Below are 21853 nucleotides of genomic sequence, written 5' to 3' on the forward strand. Positions count from 1 at the left end.
CATATTTTATTCATGTTATTTACCTGTAAAAACATCAAAAAGCCCAGAGACTGCTGGGCTCCATCATCTTGGATGTGATGTCAGCAGCCCCCAGCAGACTCAGAGCTGTCAGACATCTGACCTTCTATAGCAGCCTTTCTCAACCCTTTCAACACAAAGGAACCCTTGAAATCACTGTCTCAGGGAACACCTGTTAAAATCATTCTATCTACAATTCATGACACATTAGTTTGATGATCAGTGGGAAGAATGCTTCTTACACTTGTGGTCATTGGAAATAATTGCCCCCTTACAGATAGCTAAAAAGGTCAGTCAGTGGTGTCAGTGGGAACGTATCTGAGAGGCAGAAAATATGCATTGATCAAGGAACCCCCAGCAACCTCATGAAACCTGGCTCTATATTATTCTCCTTCACGTTTCCCCTAGCAGCTACAAAGCTAAAAGGTTATATAGAGAGGTGAAGAGAGGGACAGAAGAGCTGGGCCAGCACAGACAGTAATTAGGTACTTCCAGTGCAGAGGAGAGGGCTATAACGTGCAAGGAGGTAGGAGAATGTGCTAGGGAACAGGCTCTTCCTGGAGTAGTCAAATTTTCAAAGTTCAAAAATTATTGCAAGTGAGCATTTAACATTGAGTTGAGTTTTCTGTGCTAAATTTTTTTATGTTTTTGACTAGTCCAACGTTAGATAAAACTCCTGTCAGATTTGTATTAATGTTTGTGGCCCCACTGCACAATTTTTTCTATACTTTTTGTCCCTGTAACTACACAACAGAAAATGGGGGGCAGGGGGTGCCATATTTAGGAAGGCATGGACAGCAAGAAAAACATTGCCACAAATAATAGGGCTTCAAGCCTTTCTAGAATTAAAGTGTATTTATCCACTTCCCGCCCAAGGATGTCATATGACATCCTGGACTTTCAGTGGGAATATCTGAATGACGCCTGCAGCTACGGGCATCATTCAGATATCCTTGTTTTCTGTTATTCTGTGCACCATAAAAATTATCATAGCGGCAGTTCCGCCGCTTGATTGTTCTTACAGGCGACGGGAGGGGACATCCGCCGCCATCCATTGCTTCTTCTGGCTCTCCCGCGCCATCGGGGACCCAGAGATGGGACCCACCGCCGGATGACGAGCATAGAGATTTCCGGTGACCGAATGGTCACAGGTCATCTCTATGACCATTGGAGGCCCAGACGCGATGTTATGAAAATTTTTAAATGCCCCTGTCCCCGGTGGCTTGCGCTCACAAGCGAACACACACGTTAGTCCCGCCCACGTATGTAAAAGCTATTCAAACCACACATGTGAGGTATCGCCGTGTACGTTAGAGGGCAAATCTAGCACTAGACCTCCTCTGTAACCTGTAAAAAAATTTAAAGCGTCGCCTATGGAGAGTTTTAAGTACTGAAGTTTGGTGTCATTCCATGAGTGTGCGCAATTTTAAAGAGTGACATCTTGGGTATCTATTTACTCGTGTAACATCATCTTTCACATTGTTATATAAAAAAAATTGGGCTAACTTTACTGTTTTGTTATTTTTTAAATCACATTTTCCAAAAAAACACCTTTGAAAAATTGTTGCGCAAATACCGTGTGAGATAAAAAGTTGCAATGACCGCCATTTTATTCCCTAGGATGTCTGGTAAAAAAAATATATATAACGTTTGAGGGTTCTGAGTAATTCTGTAGCAAAAAAAATATATGATTTTTACATGTAGGAGAGGAGTGCCAGAATAGGTATGGAAGTGGTTAAAGCGGAGTGTTGTGGAGGGGTTATAGCCCATCAGGTTTTTATTGTGTCCATGTCCCTGCTTGGGAGATTTGACCTCTTTTTTTTTGTCATTGTGGTCATCATCTCAGTTCCAGAATGTGATCAGAAAACCAAAATGTTACAGTTGTCACCAGAACAGGAACAGAAAGGAAATCCTCCAATGTGGATACCTGTTTCGGGGACAGCTGAGAGGGGATTTCCCTTCCTTCCTCTTGTGTCCTGTTGTGACAGGGGTCCTAACCCTTCTCTACTGTATACAAAATGGGAAAAAAAGTTTTGGCTTAACATATAATCTAAAGATTTATAGTAAAATAAAAGACCTGCATCTTCCACAGAGAGGGCTGTGAGCGCCTAAGTAAAAACAAAAGCAGAACTGAGCGGTAGGAGTGGATTTGGGGATCTGTCAGTGGAGATTGATTTCATTTATTTTCTCCTCTCTGTTTACTTTGAACTGTCCTGTCTCCAGGTTGCCCAGCACTTTGTGCTGCAGTGTCACCTTCCCGCTGTGTGTCCCAGTCTGCAGTCACAAGGAAGAATTATTGATGTGTTTTGGCTGTGCGCTCAAAGTGACATTCAGACAATTATGTCTTACAGGCCCTGAACTGCTTCCTCATAGACAATAATGGCTTTATTGTGGTCGCAAGAGAGCCTGAACAGGTAAGCGAGGGTGAACCTAGGGCATGTGGGGGATTAGATGATTGTAACAAGGCTTGGGAAATTCTAAGGCCGCGTACACACGGGCGGATTGTCTGCCCAACTAAGTTCGTCAGACAATCCGACAGACAGTCCGTCCAAATTTTGAATGAACGGACTTGACCACACACGATGAACAGACAGTCCACTGAAAACTTGCGCGATGACGTGTACAGCACGTACGACGGGACTAGAAAAACGACGTCCAATACACTGCAATGCAACCTTCGGCCGTGTAAATCCTTTCTGAGCATGCGCCATACTTAGTCCGTCCAACTTGCCTACACACGAGAGGACTGTCCGCTGAAACCAAGTTTGGACGGACAAAACCAAGTTTGGACGGACAAAATTACGGAAATTCCGAAAGACTAAGTCCGTCAGATTGTCCGCTGAAAAAGTCCGCTGAAGCCCACACACGAGCGGATTGTCCGCTGAAACATGGTTCAGCGGACTAAGTTGGGCAGACAATCCGCCCGTGTGTACGCGGCCTAAGATTATTCAGCACAGAGTCCTGATGGTTCATTAAATAATCTTGAGCAATCAGATTTTCTGATTGGTTGTCCTGGGTTATGGTGCTGGGCAAATTATCACTGCACAACCCTAATAATCTTCATGTCACCATTATAATGGAGGCTGGCAGGCTTAGGGCATCGGGGTGATAGAAGAAAGGCGAGGAGTTCACATTGAGACTTTCTTCTATAGCCTCTGACAGCAGGTGGCATAGATGGATTTCAAGGACTGATATAATGAGCTGCTGATGCTCCATCTGCATCCCGACCTGTTCGTCATTAAAAACCCATTAACTGCCAGCGTGTACAACTGTACGCACACCTGGAGAGAGGTGAAATCGCGGCATTAACCATTCCTCCAACCCTGCCTGCCGCTGTCACTCACCCCGCCACACACCCTCTCATTTTCTGTGTATATCTCCTTTTTGGATGTATTACTCTCCCCTTTCCCCCCTCCTCTCTCATCTTTTTTTCCCTCTAACCAACTCTACCTCCCTACTTATCTTCAGTCCCCCACTTCCTCTTTTTTTCCCTCTGCTCCCTCTTTACCTTGCTCTACCACTTTCTCTCCCTCCACTTTTTCCCACCCTCCCTCCTCATTTCCTTTAACCCCACTCCTTCTCTCCACTTTCTCCTGCTCTCAGTCCTCTTTTCTCCTCTTCTTTCCTTCCTTCCTTTTTTCCTCACCCTACTCCTTGTCTTCTGTCCATCCATGTTCAGCCCACTGGCTCTCCCAAGCAGCGCTGCTGCTGGGTCCCTTTGCCTTGGTCCTCCAGACCATCTAACACAGCACCTCTGTGCTCCTTTACAATCACTGTACCTGACACTTAGCTCTCTTGTAACTCCCTATTCTGTCATGGACTGTACCTGCACGGTGCAGATGTACACGCTTTGACTGCTCGCTGTAACTTCACTAACTCCTGGGGAGGGATTGGAGTTCTCCTGACTCCTATACTGAGACATACTGTCTCTCAGGTGGAGCACAAAACTATTGTTGGGTCCTATATTATAACAGGTGTGCACACAGCCTGCTGATCTCTATTGAGACATGGACACTGGGCTGGAGAATTCTTCCCACCTGAAGCACTTAGAAGTCCTCGATCTGCAGACCCTGATCTGGGAATTACAAAACCAAGAGAAAGATTAAAAACCTTTATTTGCTCAGAACTGATATTCTGAAGCCCCTCAAATTGTATTATTGAGAACCCTGTGTTGCTTCCTCTTATGTATTCACAGTGACAGGGCCTCACAGTGTCACAATAGTTAAGGCTACATTCACACCAGCAATGAGGGCCAGTGCGAATAGTAGCAGCACACAAAGTGCATCCAGCAGCAGGTAATTGCTGGCTGTGGCCACCAGCAATCTGTCATTGTAGTGAACGTGGAGGGCGGCCACATCCGATTCCTGCCACTACTATTCACTTTGGCCCTAATCACCAGTGTGAATGTAGCCTAAATGGTTAGGTTGGAAAAAACGTTGAATAAAAAAATTAGCCGCATAGGTAAAAAGAATACCTCTCTGTATAGAACCCTATACCCATAGTTCATTCAGAGGAATCCATAAAATTGTCACATAAAACATGGTCCAATTTGCTCTGTAAAAAAAGCTTTTTTTTTTTTTTAACAATCAGCTGATCTGGCTAGAACTGCATCCTGGGGAGGTCTGTTCCACATTTTCACAACTTTTACTGTGAAGAAGCCTTTCTGTATGCAAAGAATAAACCTATTTTCCTCTAGATGCAAAGAGTGCCCCCTTGTCCTTTACAGTGACCTTAAAGTAAAGAACTTTGCACCAAGCCATTGACCATGGCTATGGACAACTTACTGTATGTATTTACACATGATAATTATAGTAACAATCTTTTCCTCTCCTTCATTCCCCTCTCTTCCACTTTTTTCTCTCTCACAGACAGGAGTTTTCCTGGGTGAAGTGGACGGCTCTCTGATGACACAGCTTCTCAGTATGGGGGTCTTTAGACAGTGAGTTTCACACAACACCATAAAAACCCAAAAGAACACAAGTAGTTTTTTCATTTCTGTGTGTTATTTACTAATTTTTTTGTTTTTTAATTTACTAAATAATTTATCACACAGATATTCAGACTTCTAATTTTCTACATATAATTGATCTCTGCAGTAAATATCAATTTACAAAGATTTAGTGTAGGCGTTTTTGATCTTAAATATATAGCTATCCTCTGGTGGCATTATGAGGTGTTTATTGAAGAAAGCAAGGAAAGGAGCCTTTTGAAGTCAGGATACAATACATATATATATAATAATTTCATGTGAAGAAAATAATTGCACATCAATGCGAAATTTATGTCTGTGAATTGAACATTTTGATGTGAAATTTGTCATAACATACACATGTAAAATATCTCATGCGTTTAAGAATTTAAATGAATATCTTTCTGTGTGCTTTGTAGCCCTAAAAGCTGAACCCCAGACACAATATATGAATTTATTTTAAAAATCTGTATTTAAAATATTTAACCTCTTGGCACTGGCTGCATATTTGCAAATATCTTGGCAGATGGGCCTTGGCACAGAGTGGATGCATATTTTCGTGCATTGGTGCAAAAACAGCTGTGCTGGGAGCGTGTGCCCTGCACGCTCCCAGCACAGTTACCACCGGCTAACAGAAAGCTAATGGAGCTCTCCGATCATGTGACCACCATGACAGCCAATCCTGGCAGTCACATGATCATAAACCCCTCCTGGCATCCTAAATCTCTTAAAGGGCCGGGAGGCGCCAGCTCCAAGGGTTTAAATTGATATTACTCAGCAGCCACAAAAGATATAAATCTACTTTGTGCACACCAAAAAGTAGGGTTGCACCGATACCAGTTTTTTTAGACCGAGTACGAGTACCGATATTTTCCCTCAAGTACTTGCAATATGGATTACCGATACCTATTTATAAATGTTTTTTTTTTATGTACATTTTTATAACTTTTTTTTTGGTGGGTAGGGGGTTACGTTTAGGGTGGAGAGGGGAGAGTTTCTATGGTCAATAGTGCCCCCATTAGTTCCCAATTATGGCTATAAATGCCTTTAGCTGGACTAAGTTCCCATCCACCAGTGGTGCTTCACGGCTGACACGTTTACTTACAGGGGGATCGTTTTACACTAGTCGGAATTTAGTTGAATAAATGCTCTAAAGTGAAGCCGCTCTTGGTGGTGGTCTTACCTGTTTGGACAGTTACAGTCTGAAAAACATCTACTGTGCCATCAATATAAAGAACGGCAAGATGAAGAAGTCAAACTTTAAACGATACCACATCCCACATATATTTAGTTAAAAAAGGAAAAGGGGGAAAAAAGAGAGGCTGAGAGGTAACCAACCTCGGGACTTTAAATGGTATCGGATTGATTAGGTCAGGACATTCCAAAATAGAAATATAAAAGCTTCATTTTATTTTTACAAAAGAATAAAAAACATAAAACAAGAGAACATTAATACATCCAGAACATAGGATATATGCATTATTCAAACATGTGTATATAAGGCACTACCACTCTCAACATGTTTCACTCGTTAGTGCTTCCTCGGGAGAGGTGGTGCAGCTTGTTTGTATACTGAAATAACAAAATATGATAATAAACATTTATTTAGACATGTATAGAAAAAAAGCATGTTACAATATATCAGACAAAAATAGAGAAAAAAAAACAATAATATCATAGATACAGGGACAGAGAAGGCACATGAACAGGAGTAGCAAAAACAGGTCTCACCACATAGGCCTAGGTTCCAATAATAGCGATGACACTGATAAAAACACCAGGATTTAAATTGAAAAGACGAAAGTAGTTCAGCCGCCGCAGAATGACGCAATCAGAGCTTGTAGAGGGGGACATTGAGTAGTATAGGAGTTAAAAAAGAAGAAATATACCTCATATTTTAAATATTGAATAGCATTCTCGGAAAGAAATTTCCCAGAATCTCAAGAAAATATACCTTAATTAGGGTGTTGTAGGTGGTAGAATCAATAATAAGTACCGTATTTATCGGCGTATAACACGCACTTTTTCCCCCTTAAAATCGGGGTAAAGTCGTGGGTGCGTGTTATACGCCAATCCCCACTGTCTGTGAGGCTAAAATACTGAGCGCCGCCGAAAAAGACCGAGCGGCGCCGAAAAAGACCGAGCCGTCTGCTCAGCTCCGCTCGTAGTCCCGCCTCCCTGCTGTTTCTGGAGCGAGCGCTGCCGAAAAAGACAGAGCCGACTCTACTGTGTATTCGGCTTGGCTCGGCTCGCAGTCCCGCCCCGGATATTTAAAAATTGGCAAGGCTGCAAACGGCGCTGGGCAAGCTGCAAATGACACTCTGCAAGGCTGCAAACAGCGGTGGGCAAGCTGCAAATGACACTGATCATTCTGCAATTATGGACAAGGCTGCAGATGCACACTGATAAGGCTGCATTGATGGGCATTTAAATGTAAGTTTTTTTTTTCCCTAAAACTTCCCTCCTAAAACTTTTTTCCTTAAAATGCCCTCCTAAATTTGGGGTGCGTGTTATACGCCGGTGCGTGTTATACCCCGATAAATACGGTAGCTAAACTTGCTAATGGGAGGTTGCTAAACAGCATTGCATCAAAAAGTGTCAGGATCTGTACTTAAGCCAGGTACTAACAGCCACAGAGCACCTGGCAAAAAATAAATAGAGAAGCCAGAATGAACAACAAAGGGATATCAAGTGTCTGAGATAAAGTTAGTCACTCTGGCTTCCTAAAGAGGAACCAGAGCACTTATTGATTCTACCACCTACAACACCCTAATTAACCACTTGCAGACCGGACCATTTTGCTGGTCAAAGACCAGACCACTTTTTGCGATTCGGCACTGCGTCGCTTTAACTGACAATTGCGCGGTCGTGCGACGTGGCTCCCAAACAAAATTGACGTCCTTTTTTTCCAACAAATAGAGCTTTCTTTTGGTGGTATTTGATCACCCCTGCGGTTTTTATTTTTTGCGCTATAAACAAAAATAGAGTGACAATTTTTAAAAAAACGCATTATTTTTTACTTTTTGTTATAATAAATATCCCCCAAAAATATATAAAAAAACATTTTTTTCCCTCAGTTTAGGCCGATACGTATTCTTCTACATATTTTTGGTTAAAAAAAAAAAATCGCAATAAGCGATTATTGATTGGTTTGCGCAAAAGTTATAGCGTTTACAAAATAGGGATAGTTTTATAGCATTTTTATTAATAATTTTTTATTATTTTTTTTTTACTAGTAATGGCGGTGATCCGCGATTTTTATTGTGACTGCGACATTGTGGGGGACCCATCGGACATTTTTGACACATTTTTGGGACCATTGTCATTTATACAGTAATCACTGCTATATAAATGCAGTGATTCCTGTGTAAATGACACTGGCAGTGAATGGGTTAACCAGTGGGTGGCAGTGTAGGGGTTAAGTGTTCCTAGGGGTGTGTTGGGCTTTCATTTAGTGAACACTGATCTCTGCTCCAATCACATGGAGCAGAGATCAGCATCACTAGTTGCTAGGCAGAATGGAGAAATTCTGTTTACTCGGCATTTCCTCCATTCGGCCGCTCCGTGAGACGATCGCGGGGATGCCCGCGGCGATTGAGTCCACGGGTCCCGCGACCGGACTCACGAGGGTCCCGACCAGTGCGGGAGCGCGCCGCCGGCGGCGCGCTCCCGATGGCAGGGCGGTATTGAATATTGGACGTACCTGTACGCCAATATGCCTGCCCGTGCCATTCTGTCGACGTACATCGTCGTGCGCTGGTCGGGAAGTGGTTAAGGTATATTTTCTTGAGATTCTGGGAAGTTTCTTTCCGAGAATGCTATTCAATATTTAGCATCTGTGTGCATATGGTTCAAGCTTTTCTGTTCCTCTGATCCACACACAAAGGGTATACTCTCCAGACTCTATCTTCATCTGTTGTACAACCTGCCCACCCCTCTACCATTATATGTTGGAAAAATGGATGGACCACAGATTTAGATGTCTCCTTGGAAGTGTAAGACTGGAGAAGAGTATGGCAGTCCATATTGGCTTTACAAAACATTTTAGCTTTGGAAACTGTTTATAACATGCTCTCCAGGTGGTATCTTGTCCTGCCTAGGAAACCAAATTTTCTCTTTCGTTCATTAACGGACACAGTTCCTTTAATTCTTGACCTTAGGGTTATCCACCTTCAGGAGAGGACAAGGCAGAACATGCAACACATGTAAAAACAGCAAGACTGCACAGCACCGCCCAGGGGGCGGTCCCTCTGGCTATAACCCCTCATCCTGCTTCCTGCAGCTCAGTTTTTTTCTGCCTAGTGCAGGAGAAGGACCTGACTCCCTGAGGGGACCCTGGTCCTGTTTTTTTTTTTTTTTCATTTTTTCTACAAATTTTTGATCCTGTGATCTACTATCAACAGCCGGCTGGGTAACAGGCTGGATAATATAGATCCTTGTAGTCTCCCCAGCCTGGCCATCGAGCGTGAGCAGACCCTAGCTACGCGCTGGGTCGGCCACAACATGCCCATTCTGCTCCAGAGGTGGCCGATGAGCTATATGCGGGGATATATACGGGGCACACATATGACCGGGCTACTGCTGTCCGTGTCACAGTGTGCCGTGGCCAGCAGCCACCCCGTACTGCTTGGGTGATGGGTCTGTGGTGGAATGCGTCCAGCAATCCCGACAGGAAGGGTAAGTACGGCTCTCCCTGCCATGGCAGGATTGAGCAGCTGGGCCTCCCCCCCCCACTCAAACTTCTACCATGTCTACTGCGCAGAGTGGAGGCCGAGGGGATTCCAGTAATTCTGATTGCCCCAGATTGGCCTTGGCGTCCTTGGTATGCTGACCTAGTACAACTGGTGGCGGATGTTTCTTGGCGGCTACCACTGCGAAAGGACCCTCTATCGCAAGGTCCGATACTTCATCCTGCTTTACCGTTGCTGGTTTTAATGGCATGGCTGTTGAAAACCAGGTGCTAAAGGACCGAGGTCTGTCAGACTCTGTTATTTCCACTATGCTGAGAGCACAGAACTCTTCTTCTCAGAAGATACCATCGTACATGGAAGGCTTACATCTTCATGTGTGAGTAGATGGGGTGGCGCCCGCCCACTTATTTAGTTTCCAGGATCCTGCTGTTTTTTCAGCGAGGAGTGGATCAGAAACTTGCCTGAAACACCATCAAGAGACAGATATCAGCCTTGGCTGTCTTTTTCCAATGCCCCTTGGTGAGTCACTCATTGGTGAGTACCTTTGTGCAAGGGGTTCGACCCATAGTCCCTCCGGTTCGACCACCGCTACCTTTGTGGGATCTGAATCTGGTGCTATCTGCAATTTAGAAACCGTTGTTTGAGAACATTAGGGAGATTCCCTTGTTAACTCTTTCTCAGAAAGTAGTCTTTTCTAGTGGCTATTACATCTGCCAGGAGAGTTTCTGAGTTGGCGACCTTGTCATGCAAGACTCCCTACCTGGTCATCCACAAGGATAAGGCAGTGCTACGTCCACAGCCTTCTTTCCTTCCAAAGGTGGTTTTGGCATTCCATCTAAATGAGCACATTGTGTTACCATCCTTATGTCCTAAGCCCACACACCCGAAAAAAAAGAGGTTGCTTTGCATTCCCTGGATGTGGTCTGGGCTTTACGGGTGTATCTGTCTGCTACGGCTCCCTTCCAGAAGTCAGACTCTCTGTTTGTCTCGGTGGCTGGTTCCGAAAAAAGGGTCTCGTTGTCCAACATTTCTCGGTGGATCAGACAGATCATGGTTCAGGCCTATGCCTTAAAGGGGCGGGTACCTCCTTTTCCTGTCACGGCTCATTCCACCAGAGCAATTGGGACCTCCTGGGCTTTCCGACATCAAGTGTCTGTCTACCAGGTGTGTAAGGTGGCGACTTAGTCGTCCGTTCACACTTTTACTAAATTCTACAAAGTTGACATAAGCGCATCTTCAGATTCTTGCTTTGGCCACTAGCTTTTGCAGTCGGCTGTGTAAGATTGAAACTTATGCTTTCTTAACCACTACAATACAGGGCACTTTCGCCCCCTTCCTTCCCAGCCCAATTTTCAGCTTTCATCGCTCTAGCGCTTTCAGTGACAATTGCGCGGTCATGCTACACTGTACCAAAATGAAATTTTTATCATTTTGTTCGCACAAATAGAGATTTATTTTGGTGGTATTTATTCACGACTCCGTTTTTTATTTTTTGCGATATAAGCGCAAAAAAGCGGAAATTTGGAAAAAAAACTATATTTTCTTTTTTCTATTTTAAAAGAAATCCAATAAATCAAATTTTGTCATAAATTTAAGCCAAAATGTATTCTGCTACATGTTTTTGGTAAAAAAAATTCCGTTAAGTGTATAATAATTGGTTTGTGTGATCACGGACATATGTACGCAAATGATCATGTACATATGTGTGCAGGTGATCACGTACATATGTGTGCACATAATCATTGGGACAAGTGATTTTAGTGGGACATATGTGGGGGACATGTTTTTATTATTAGGGACATGTGTTTTTATTTTTTGGGGACATGTATGTTTTGGGGACATGTGTGTTATGGGGACATATGTGGGGACTTACACTGTGTGGTGTGTTGTGTGTTTACACTAGACTGAAGATCAGTGAGTAAAAAGCTGTAAAAAACAGCTCATACTCACTGATCATCAGCCGGCTGCAGCAATCTGCTCTCCTCTCCTCAGCGATGACTTCTGTGTGAGGAGAGGAGGAGCCGATTGCCTAGCAACCGGCTGTTTGTTTACATCACATGACGGCCGTGATTGGACACGGCCGTCATGTGATCAGGAGGGCCAATCACAGAGCCCTCCTGCCGATCTGAGATGCGCCGTGTCCCGGTGACACGGGCGCATCGGGATTGTGCCGCTGCGCGGGCACGCGCGATCCCGCTCCTCCTGATGGACGTTCCTGAACGTCCTATCAGGAGTAGACGGCTCCCACCCGGCCGTATATGTGCATTGGCCGGGTGGGAAGTGGTTAAGTTACAGGTTTGTTATGCATCAAAAGTTGCGTTCACAAGTTGGCCGCAGGTTTTGATGGCGGCCGTTTAAGATGGCAACTCCTCTGTTGAGGGTTTACTTTTGTTGTGGGTGAAGTTATGTTTTTTGACACTGCTTGGGGACATCCCAAAGGTCAAGAATTAAAGGAGCTGTGTCCGTCAATGAACGAAAGAGAAAATGGGATTTTTGTACTCACCGTAAAATCCTTTTCTCTGAAGTTCATTGACCGACACAGCACCCACCCCTCCTATTTATGTTTGTACTGCTTTTTGACGAACTGAGCTGCAGGAAGCAGGGTGAGGGGTTATAGCCAGAGGAACCGCCCCCTGGGTGCTGTGCAGTCTTGCTGTTTTTACATGTGTTACATGTTCTGCCTAGTCCTCTCCTGAAGGTGGCGTGATAACCCTAAGGTCAAGAATTAAAGGAGCCATGTCTGTCAATGAATTTCAGAGAAAAGGATTTTACGGTGAGTACAAAAATCCCATTATCCCTCCATGTGTTTTCTGGGATATGGAAACCACAGAATTTATCTTCATATTTGGTGGGCCTGCCCTATCGTGGTGGCATTCTGGTGTGCAGCTTTTTGCAGCTTTATCTTAGTTATTTGGTATCACCATTCAACCCCCTAGTGGTGCTTTTGAAAAGGCTCCCTTCACTCTGTTCTTCCTGAATAATTTTATTTGTACATTGTTTTTCTGTAAAGTGTATGAGGTGTATTCCTTTCTTATACATAAAGGATGTAAAAAAAAAAAAAAAAAAGAAAAGGCTTCCTCCTGACTTAAGCTCGGTTGAATTTAAGCTTTTATTCCAAAGTAATACTTTTTCTTTTTTTTTTTTAATTGCTAGAGCCTGGAAAATGCCTATGCTTTGTCTTCCAGCCACTAAACAAAAAAACTCAAGCTATAGTACACACAATGATTGACGTGACCTTACAGGATAGAACCCTAAAATATTTTTTAATTTTTTAATTTGGCACTCAATTTTGATACTTCTCTCATGATTATGATGATTTTTAAATATCATGCATTCACCATGCTCCTGCGTCAGGCAGTTGGGTCCCACTGTTTCCTGGGGGTCCCCCTACTTTTTTCCCTACTAAGATCTCTTTTCTCTCCCCCCCCCCCCCTTCTTTTTGTTTTCTTTTCCACTTTTTCCACCCTGGTTTTTTTCAGTCTCCCCAACCTGAATTGCCCACTGGTTTTGTGGAGCTATAGTCATTATGTATTCTGATATTGCACTCAATCTCACTCCCTGTGTGGGGACAATGTCAGCTTTTACATATGACTCCAAGTGTTATGTCTTAATTTCCTGGAAACCTTCCAAAAATGTTGTCAATAAGATAAAAAGCCTTCCTTGTGTTTGCGTCCAGACTAAAATGATGTAATCAGTCTGCTGCTGGTAGAAGGTAGCATTTCCTCGCTCTCAGTGATCAGACTACAAAATTGTAACTTGGTAGCAAGTCACAAGGTGAGAGGCTACAGCAGGGGATGATCTGTTTCAGAGATTTGTGAACATTGCCCTGTATGTCCTATAATTGTGGGCAGTGTAATGCCCACAATAGACATTTTGGACTTTTCACAATGGCTGTCTATGAACAAAAGAATAAACTTGCTGTTTGGCAACCCTAACTTGTCCCATGTCTGGTTCTTTTCTTACAGGGTGACGTTATATGATTACCAGGCGATGTGTAAACACCCCTATCACCATCACAGTGGAGGCCGCACTCTACTTAATGTAAGATGATATGTAGGACAAGATGGCTGGTCACATAGAAAATTACTGGGGCAGACATGAACATGGCATGACAGTGGCCAATCAGGCATTGAGGAACTACAAGGCCAAACTAACCCTACCATTTGCTGTTCTGGCACTTGTAGTTCCTCAAGCACTGGAAGGAGACAGTGTGCCGTAAGCAGTGTATATCCACATGTTTTTACGAATTATGACCATGATTCTGAATTCAAAGCCATGATGGATATATTGGATCTCTAGAATTTAAGACTTAAGCCTGGTAAACACGATGAGAATATCATATGAATGATCATCTGTTGTTTTTTTTTGCATGCTAGTCTCATATTGAAAATGAACTATAGGGAAAAAAAATGTTTTTTTCATTTTGGCTAGAGCAAGGGAGGGTTATAACCCTTGTCAAAATAGTTTTCGCCATCTGTGTCCCATTGTGGAGATTTCCCTTCACTTCCTGTCCCATAGCCAGACAGGAATTGGGAAGAAATCCCTGCAAATTACGGGAATCCCTTGGGGGACACCCAGGTCACTAGAACTATTGTCACCATTGGAAGATTTCCCCTCTATTACTTTTCTGGGGAAAACTTCAAATTTAAGATTTTCTTTTACTTTCACTTTCAATGATAATGGGAAAAATAGAGAGAGTGACTCTCCCTAATGGGGACACAGACAACTATAAAAACTGTCATCTGTCCTAATTCATCTCTACTCTATCCAAAACTAAAAAAAAAGTTTTGCCTTTAGTTCTACTTTAAGAAAATTCCGTAAGACAGAATACAACTTTCCGCCACAATGTAATGTATTGTACTGTATTGTAATTAACTATTTAATTTCCGCGCATGCAGTACAGTATAATCAATCACTCTATATTTTTATGGATGAATACTGTACTGATCAAACAAAAATCATTCATTCTGTTGTCGTACGAGAAAAAGTTACTGGGACTCCTTGGCACTAATCTCATCTTACTTGTCTTTTTCAGCCTCTTTTTGCATTGATATCGGCTGCCCAGTGGCTTCTTAGCAACCTGGTCGTGTAAGTGTCTGATATGTATTTAAAGATTCAGAAACTCCGTTCAGAGTCAATTTATTTTGGAGATTATGTATCTGTTCCTCCCACAAGGGTGAGATTTCCCCTTATTTTTGTGTCTCTGCCCCCCTCACAATAGTAAAATTTCCCAGCAGTAGTTGATGCCTTTTCAACACAGCCATCCCTCTGTGGCATTTGGACATACCTGATATAAGATGAGATTCAGCTGGTAAACATGCACAGAAAACTAAAAATTGTTATAATGTGCCACCCAGCAAATTTTATTCAGCTTAATTACAAAGGGATCTTTACCTTTCTCATCTGCAGATTTGGGGTTCTGATGATAAATTGAATGATTGTGTATTTATTCAATCAATGTAGCTAAAAATATCATACATTAATTTAGTCAGGAATGTTTACAAGCACCACCAGACTGGAATTTTCATTTTCTCCTATTTCCTCACAAACGTGGCATTTCCCAGCTGGGCAATTGTCAGAGCTGGGTCTGCACACAAAGCAAAGGAAAATTCCTAATTGTGCTTTATTTTTAACTAGTTAAAAAAAGGATTATTTTCAATAACCAACTATAGTTTCCCACTAAATGTGGCAGAGTCAGAGTATTTTTAGCAGGTTCACATATGAAGTAATTTATTTACCTTTTGATGTAACATATTTATTTTCCCACTGTGCCAATAAACCCAATGCTCTCTTCATTCTGGCAGCAGATACAAAGCTCATTGTTAAACTGTCAAACATTTAATGCAGCTGCATCTTTCCTGGTAATATAACAGCTCTCAGCAACCCATCAATGTAATTATAACCAAGATGGAGGCTTCATTAAGCAAAAAAGGTGGCTTCAGCTTTCAGAAAATACTGCAGCCTCTAGATGGCAGGGTTTCTCTGTTTAATACTGTAATTGTCTGATACAATTCTAGTATTGAAAAAAAAATTAAAATATTTTTTTAAAGAAACATAAAGCCATGTCAGGCAGTAATAAATAAATTAGAGCAACGTTTATGTTAAAACAGTGTACCAAATAAATCCTTGTGTGTACAACTATTCATGGATTCTGTGGAATCTTTGTAATGAAAACTTTCTATAAAACCACTGAACAAGAAAAAAAATTAAACCACAAAGTAAATCCTTACATGCCCTTTAAAAATAGTCAAAGTTTTAATTAACACTTACTGATGCCACAAAATTTGGCTGGGTATCCAGGCTTTCATGACTTCTGGGCAACCAAGGGGTGGACAAGTTTCTTATAATATTCACAAACATTGATAAAAATATTCACATGAAAGGGTAACTCCACTTTCTTGGGGGAAAAAAATAGCAAATAAAGAAAAAATAATATAGCCCATATAATTGCGACACTAATCATATTGTAATCGAATGTTATTAAAAATGACCTTTCCTTTTCAATCTGCAGTCAATGTAATTTTCTGAGAATACATTGCAATATGGCTACCTGGAGTTTTCTGTACACAGATTGTGTACTGACCACTCCCCAGAAACATCATTTCCTGCTTGTGTGATTGGCTCACCAATTTTCCCAGAAATCTGCCTAAGATACAAGAAAGATTTCAGGCATCCCTTGCAACAAAAATTTAATTTTTTGAGAGATACTTTCAATAGGAACACTTCTAAAGGGTGACAGGCTCAGCAGATTTTCTCATTAGTGCCCTTCAGCTCCACACCTGACAATTATGAAACCACTCCAATTACACTCACTCAGAACAGAGGCACAGAGAAACAAACACAAAGGAATTTCTTCAGAATAACAAAAGGTTGGAATCTGCAACAAAGTTTGCTATAATCCTTGCAATGTACACAGATCACCCAGGGTGGAATGTTTTTTTCTCAACAAAAGTGGATTCACGCTTTAAAGAGACCTGCCATTTGTTGGCATGGCAAAAAAAGTTTCCAATAAGATTATATATGCATCTAATGGATTTTATTCTTGTTATTTGGCTTGTGTAGACATAGAAAAGCCCTGATAGTCCTGGAAGTTAAGATGCTGCAAAAAACGGTCTATTCATGCTATATGGGTATCATCGCCTGTGTAAAAAAAAAAAAAGTTTAAGAAATCAGATTACCTTTGAAAAGTAAAAACTCATCTTTCCCCCTACACACCTTTTTGTCTTGCAGGTTTGTCCTGGAGTTCAGTCTATGTCCCTTCTGGTCATCGGAGAACACTGCAGAAGGTAGAGCTCTCCATACTCATCCTGTCCTTTCGGAGCACTCGAGCAATGACTGTGTATTAGTGTAGAACTGCTATATAGGGATGAGCTTCCACGCTGTTTTTTATTAATTTTTTTGTATGTATATTGCTGAGATCTGGCAATACATTACAGCCATGAGCAATTTTAAATGACATGTTTTCGTTTTAGAAATGTAATTTTGCTGCAGTACTTTTCGAAACATGGGGGAAATGCGCTACTTTACAGGCAGACTAAGGCACGATATTTAAAGGAATATTTAATTTTTATTGTTTCACTTTAAGCATTCTTAAAATCACTGTCCTGAAGAAACGGCCATTTTAAAAACTTTTTTTGCATTGATACATGTCCCCTGGGCAGTACCCGGGTCCCCATACACTTTTTATGGCAATAACTTGCATACAAGCCTTTAAAACGAGCACTTTTGATTTTTCATGTTTGTGTCCCATAAACTTTGCCAGTGTTCGCATGTTCACACAAAATTTTGTCTGTTTGCAAGTTCTGGTGCGAACCAAACCGGGGGGTGTTCGTCTCATCCCTACTCCTATATTAGATCATGGCTCCTTTAGCTCATAATATACCTGAGCTGTACATATACAAATATTAACCTAATATATTGAAGGGACCTGGTAACTGCTAATGTCACCCAGATGTATGGAAGTGGGACTTTGCTTAGAAGTCAAGTTTGGGGTGTGTATTTATAGTGTCTTTTTCTTGGAATGATTCTTTGAGGGCATGATGTGTAGTAGTAATTGCCACATGTGATTCATGATATCCCATCATCTCTCCTCATCTCTTTCATCAACCCTCCACTCATGTGAACTCATCGACTCCCTCATTCATCATGTGACCCGCCATGTGACCTCCAGCAAAATCCTTTTTTCATCACTGTAAGTATAAGAGGGTGGTATGATAATCAAGGGCATCCCTTATCTCAATGTATTTCTTTAAAAATCAAAATATCATATTTTTTTAACATAACTGAAACTTTGCTTTATATTAAAGTGATTGTAAAGCTTTCTTTTTTTTTTAATTAACAAACTCGTTATACTTATTTGCCTTGTGCAATGGTTTTTCACAGAGCAGCCCAGATCCTCCTCTTCTGAGGTCACCCACCCGCGCATCTGGATCCTCCCCTTTGCCGAGTGCCCACTATAGGAAGCTGATATTTAGACAGCTAAATACAGACTTTGACTGACCGAAGTGGGAGCCAATGGCTCCCGCTGCTTTTGGCCAAGCCTGTGGGAGCGGGGAGAAGAGCTACTGCAGATGCGCACAGTAGATTGGGCTCAGGTGAGTATTTAGAGGGGGGTGGGGGGGGGGAGTCTGCTACTATTAAAAGTTTATTTTTTTTGTACCCTAATGTAGAAAATGCATTAAGGTAAAAAAAAGCTTTTACATTTACAACCACTTTACACACCTCCAGAAGTAAGTTGTACTTGGAGATGCTGTCCTGATGGCAAGAGGGGACACAGCATAGTTGGGCTTACAGGAGGTCAGAGTAGATGTAACAAGGGTTTTGATGTTAACTAGCAGATCAAAGAGCAAGAATGAGGAGGGGAAGTGGGGCAGAATTGCAGACTGTGTAAGCCATATAAGCACAGCAGGAGATCATATGAGTATGACATTACTTTCCAGCTGTTACATAGTTAGTAAGGTTGAATAAAGACACCAGTCCATCCTGAGTGACATCAGTCCCTACTCTCAAGGAGCCCACAATCCAAGGCCCCCATTCATATACTAGGGCCAATTTTTGGACAGAAGCCAGTTAACCTACCTGCATGTCTTTGGAGTGTGGGAGGAAAGCGGAGTACCTGGAGGAAACCCACGCAGGCACAGGGAGAACATGCAAACTCCAGGCAGGTAGTGGTTGGGATTTGAACCAACGACCCTTCTTATTGCTAGGTGAGAGTACTAACCACTACACCACTGTGCCGCCCATAACAATAAACAATTTGTGTATTAAAGTCATGGCTTTGATGTGATCTGTAAGCTAAACTGTTACTTGACCTCTCAATAACTTTACAAGTCTGCATGAAATTCCAGACATGTCACAATATACAGCAGCAGAATTTAGTTTCAGAAAAGCCATCCTTGAGCTCTAGTCTGCTGCAGGCAGGAGAAAGCATTTCCTCAGTCTCCCCTCCCCCAGTGATCAGATTTCAACATTGTAACTGTTCAGCAAGAACTGCACAAACACCAGGATTTACATGATTGTATCACCTGTGAGCTGGCATCTCAGTCCAGAAAATAGATGGTGACCCTGTCTCCTGCCTCTGTGATCTCTAAGAGAGGTAATAAATACCTGTTGTCCAAAACTTCAGAGATATTGGAAAGGGGTTCTGACTACTATAAGATTTATTTCCGGGTTACTTTAGCAGAGGATCCAGGGATATGTTTTTTGAACATGATGGGCGAGGCTACTTTGCCAGAAAATACATATCTCCCTATTACTAGAGTGTTCTTTCAGCCCGCAAATTAATTGCTCAAAAAATGGTTATCCCTCTATTCCCCCACCTTGGAGGAACTCAAAACAAAAATAAATCATACTCTATCTAAGGAAAAACGAATTTACCAACACACAAACTGCCCAAATAAATTTGAAAACATTTGGAATAGGTGGTCTGTAACCCTGGGTTTATCTCCGACTTCGTTAATTATGAATATATTATGGTTTAAAAAAAAAGGAGGAGACTGGCTGGTGTATCCTATATTGGAAGGCACTTGGGTATTCATGATGATCAGCCAGTTATTTTATTGTCTATGGCTGTATGAAATATATGTGGGATTTAGAAGGCAAGGCGCTGATTGTGGTTTTTGTTTTGTTTTGTTTTGTCTTGTTTTAGTGCTTGGTATATTTACATTGGATTTTTTCTTCTTATAATAAGAATGATTTAAGATGTTATTTGGATAAATACATTTCTGGAAAGTTTATAATTATATTGAGATTTAATTGTAACTGAGAGATTAGATTGCACGATTGTTGGTATTGTAAAAGAAATGTCTAAAAACAAATAAAAATTATTTCAGAAAAATAAATAAATACCTGTTTAATAACCACTTTAATAACTACATTTACATACTCATTACGTCACTCATTCTGGTGGCAGGTTGCCCACACATATCCTCCACCCTATAGACAATTTTTTTGGCTAGAGGATAGCACTGTCTGTGCCAAATTTTAACAATATCTAGGAACAGTTCTTTTACCAATGACGGCTATAAAGTATCTAAAAGTCCAAATAAACTTTTATTCCATCTCCCATTATATGAACTGTGCAGTTGAAGGAAAGAATCAAAAAGCTTCAGGCTCGGTTCACACTTATGCGAATTGGATGTGGGTAACCGGCTCTCAGTGGAGCTGGTTCTCACACCTCCGGGGTGGCCATGGTCCGCTTTTGGAAAGGTCCTGTGTGTCTTTGGCTCCGAATCAGGTGCGAATTCATTCGGAAATTCTGACCTGGTTCGTACCTAAATCAGTGAACGGGACGCATCGGAACCCCTGCTGTGAGCCACAGCCGCAGCTAGTGTGCACCCAGCCTAAGGTTCGATTCACATCTATGCATTTTGCTTTTGAGCGTTTTTGCAGTGCTTTTTGCGGTGCTTGTCACGTTTTTGGACACGCGTTTTTACCGCAAATTTTTTTTTACACTGTGGTTGCTTAGCAACCAGATATATACAGTGAAAAAAATGGAAAAAAAACGCTAATCGTGGCAAAATCACGGTAAAAAAGCGGTACTTGTGTTTTTGATGCAGGTCCATTGACTTCTATTACATGCAAAACGCTGCATTTTACATGAAAAAAAGTCCCCGACCCTTTCCAAAAACGCAGAGGCACAAAACTGCATTGATGTGAACATGTTCCATAGGAACCCATGTTAAAAAATGTCCTTGCATTTCTGCAAAATGCATCAAAAAACACGCTAGTGTGAATCAAGCCTAAGGCCGCGTACACACGCGGGGACTGTTTGCCCAACTTTGTCCGCTGAACAGTGTTTCGGCAAACAGTCCGCTCGTGTGTGGGCTTTCAGCGGACAGTTTCAGCGAACAGTCCGCTGAACAAGGTTTTTCGTAAATTCCGAAAAACTGTCCGCTGAAACAAAGTTTCAGCGAACAGTCCCCTCGTGTGTAGGCTTGTTCGTCAAACTAAGTACACACGCGGGGACTGTTCGCCCAACTTTGTCCGTCAAACAGTTTCGGCAAACAGTCCGCTCAAAATTAGCATGGACGGACATGGCCACACACGACGAACGAACAGTTTGCTGAAACCGTGCGCGATGACGTGAACGGCACGTACGACGGGACGAAAAATACGACGTCCTATACACTGCATTATAACTTTCGGCATGTAAATCCTTTCTGAGCATGTGCGGAACTTAGTTTGACGAACTTAGTTTTGTTTCAGCGGACAGTTTTTCGGAATTTCCGAAAAACCTTGTTCAGCGGACTGTTCGCTGAAACTGTCCGCTGAAAGCCCACACACGAGCGGACTGTTTGCCGAAACACTGTTCAGCGGACAAAGTTGGGCGAACAGTCCCCGCGTGTGTACGCGGCCTTAGACTGCACATTTTCAGTAGCAGAGTTTGTATTATGCTCTATCTAGCAGAACTGTGAGTAGTTCTTACTCTTGGCTCTTGTGTATGTTGAAGCCTCTTGAAGGACCACAAGTGTAAAAGAAGACAAATTATGGCATGTCCGTGAAGTGTAGCTTCACTGTTGTATTGAAGAAATAAACTCAATACATTTGTTTTGTCCAAATCTTTTTATGGTTCCCTAAGTCAAAAAAACAAAAGGAAGAACCCACTGGAATAACCGCAAGAGAGAAAAAAAAAGGGGGGCCTTTATAGTGTAGTATTGAGTTAAGATTAGGAACA

General features: G+C 42.0%; 1 protein-coding gene across 5 annotated transcripts in view; it reads left to right on the plus strand.

Annotated features, from left to right (window-relative positions):
• CACNA2D4 (calcium voltage-gated channel auxiliary subunit alpha2delta 4) overlaps positions 1-21853 on the plus strand; it is a 398531-nt gene that overhangs the window by 342575 nt on the left and 34103 nt on the right. For 4 of the 5 annotated variants that reach the window (XM_077468886.1, XM_077468889.1, XM_077468887.1 and 1 more), the window contains 6 exons: positions 2370-2432; positions 4887-4957; positions 13644-13719; positions 14714-14766; positions 16909-16964; positions 17849-17869. In XM_077468886.1, coding sequence (XP_077325012.1) covers positions 2370-2432; positions 4887-4957; positions 13644-13719; positions 14714-14766; positions 16909-16964; positions 17849-17869 — 340 coding nt within the window. The remainder of the gene's footprint in view (positions 1-2369; positions 2433-4886; positions 4958-13643; positions 13720-14713; positions 14767-16908; positions 16965-17848; positions 17870-21853) is intronic. The other variant, XM_077468888.1, reaches the window with a different exon arrangement.

This window comes from Lithobates pipiens, unplaced genomic scaffold (genome assembly GCF_037356315.1).
Source record: "Lithobates pipiens isolate NorthernLeopardFrog02 unplaced genomic scaffold, aLitPip1_a1.2 Scaffold_8, whole genome shotgun sequence".
Lineage (NCBI taxonomy): Eukaryota > Metazoa > Chordata > Amphibia > Anura > Ranidae > Lithobates > Lithobates pipiens.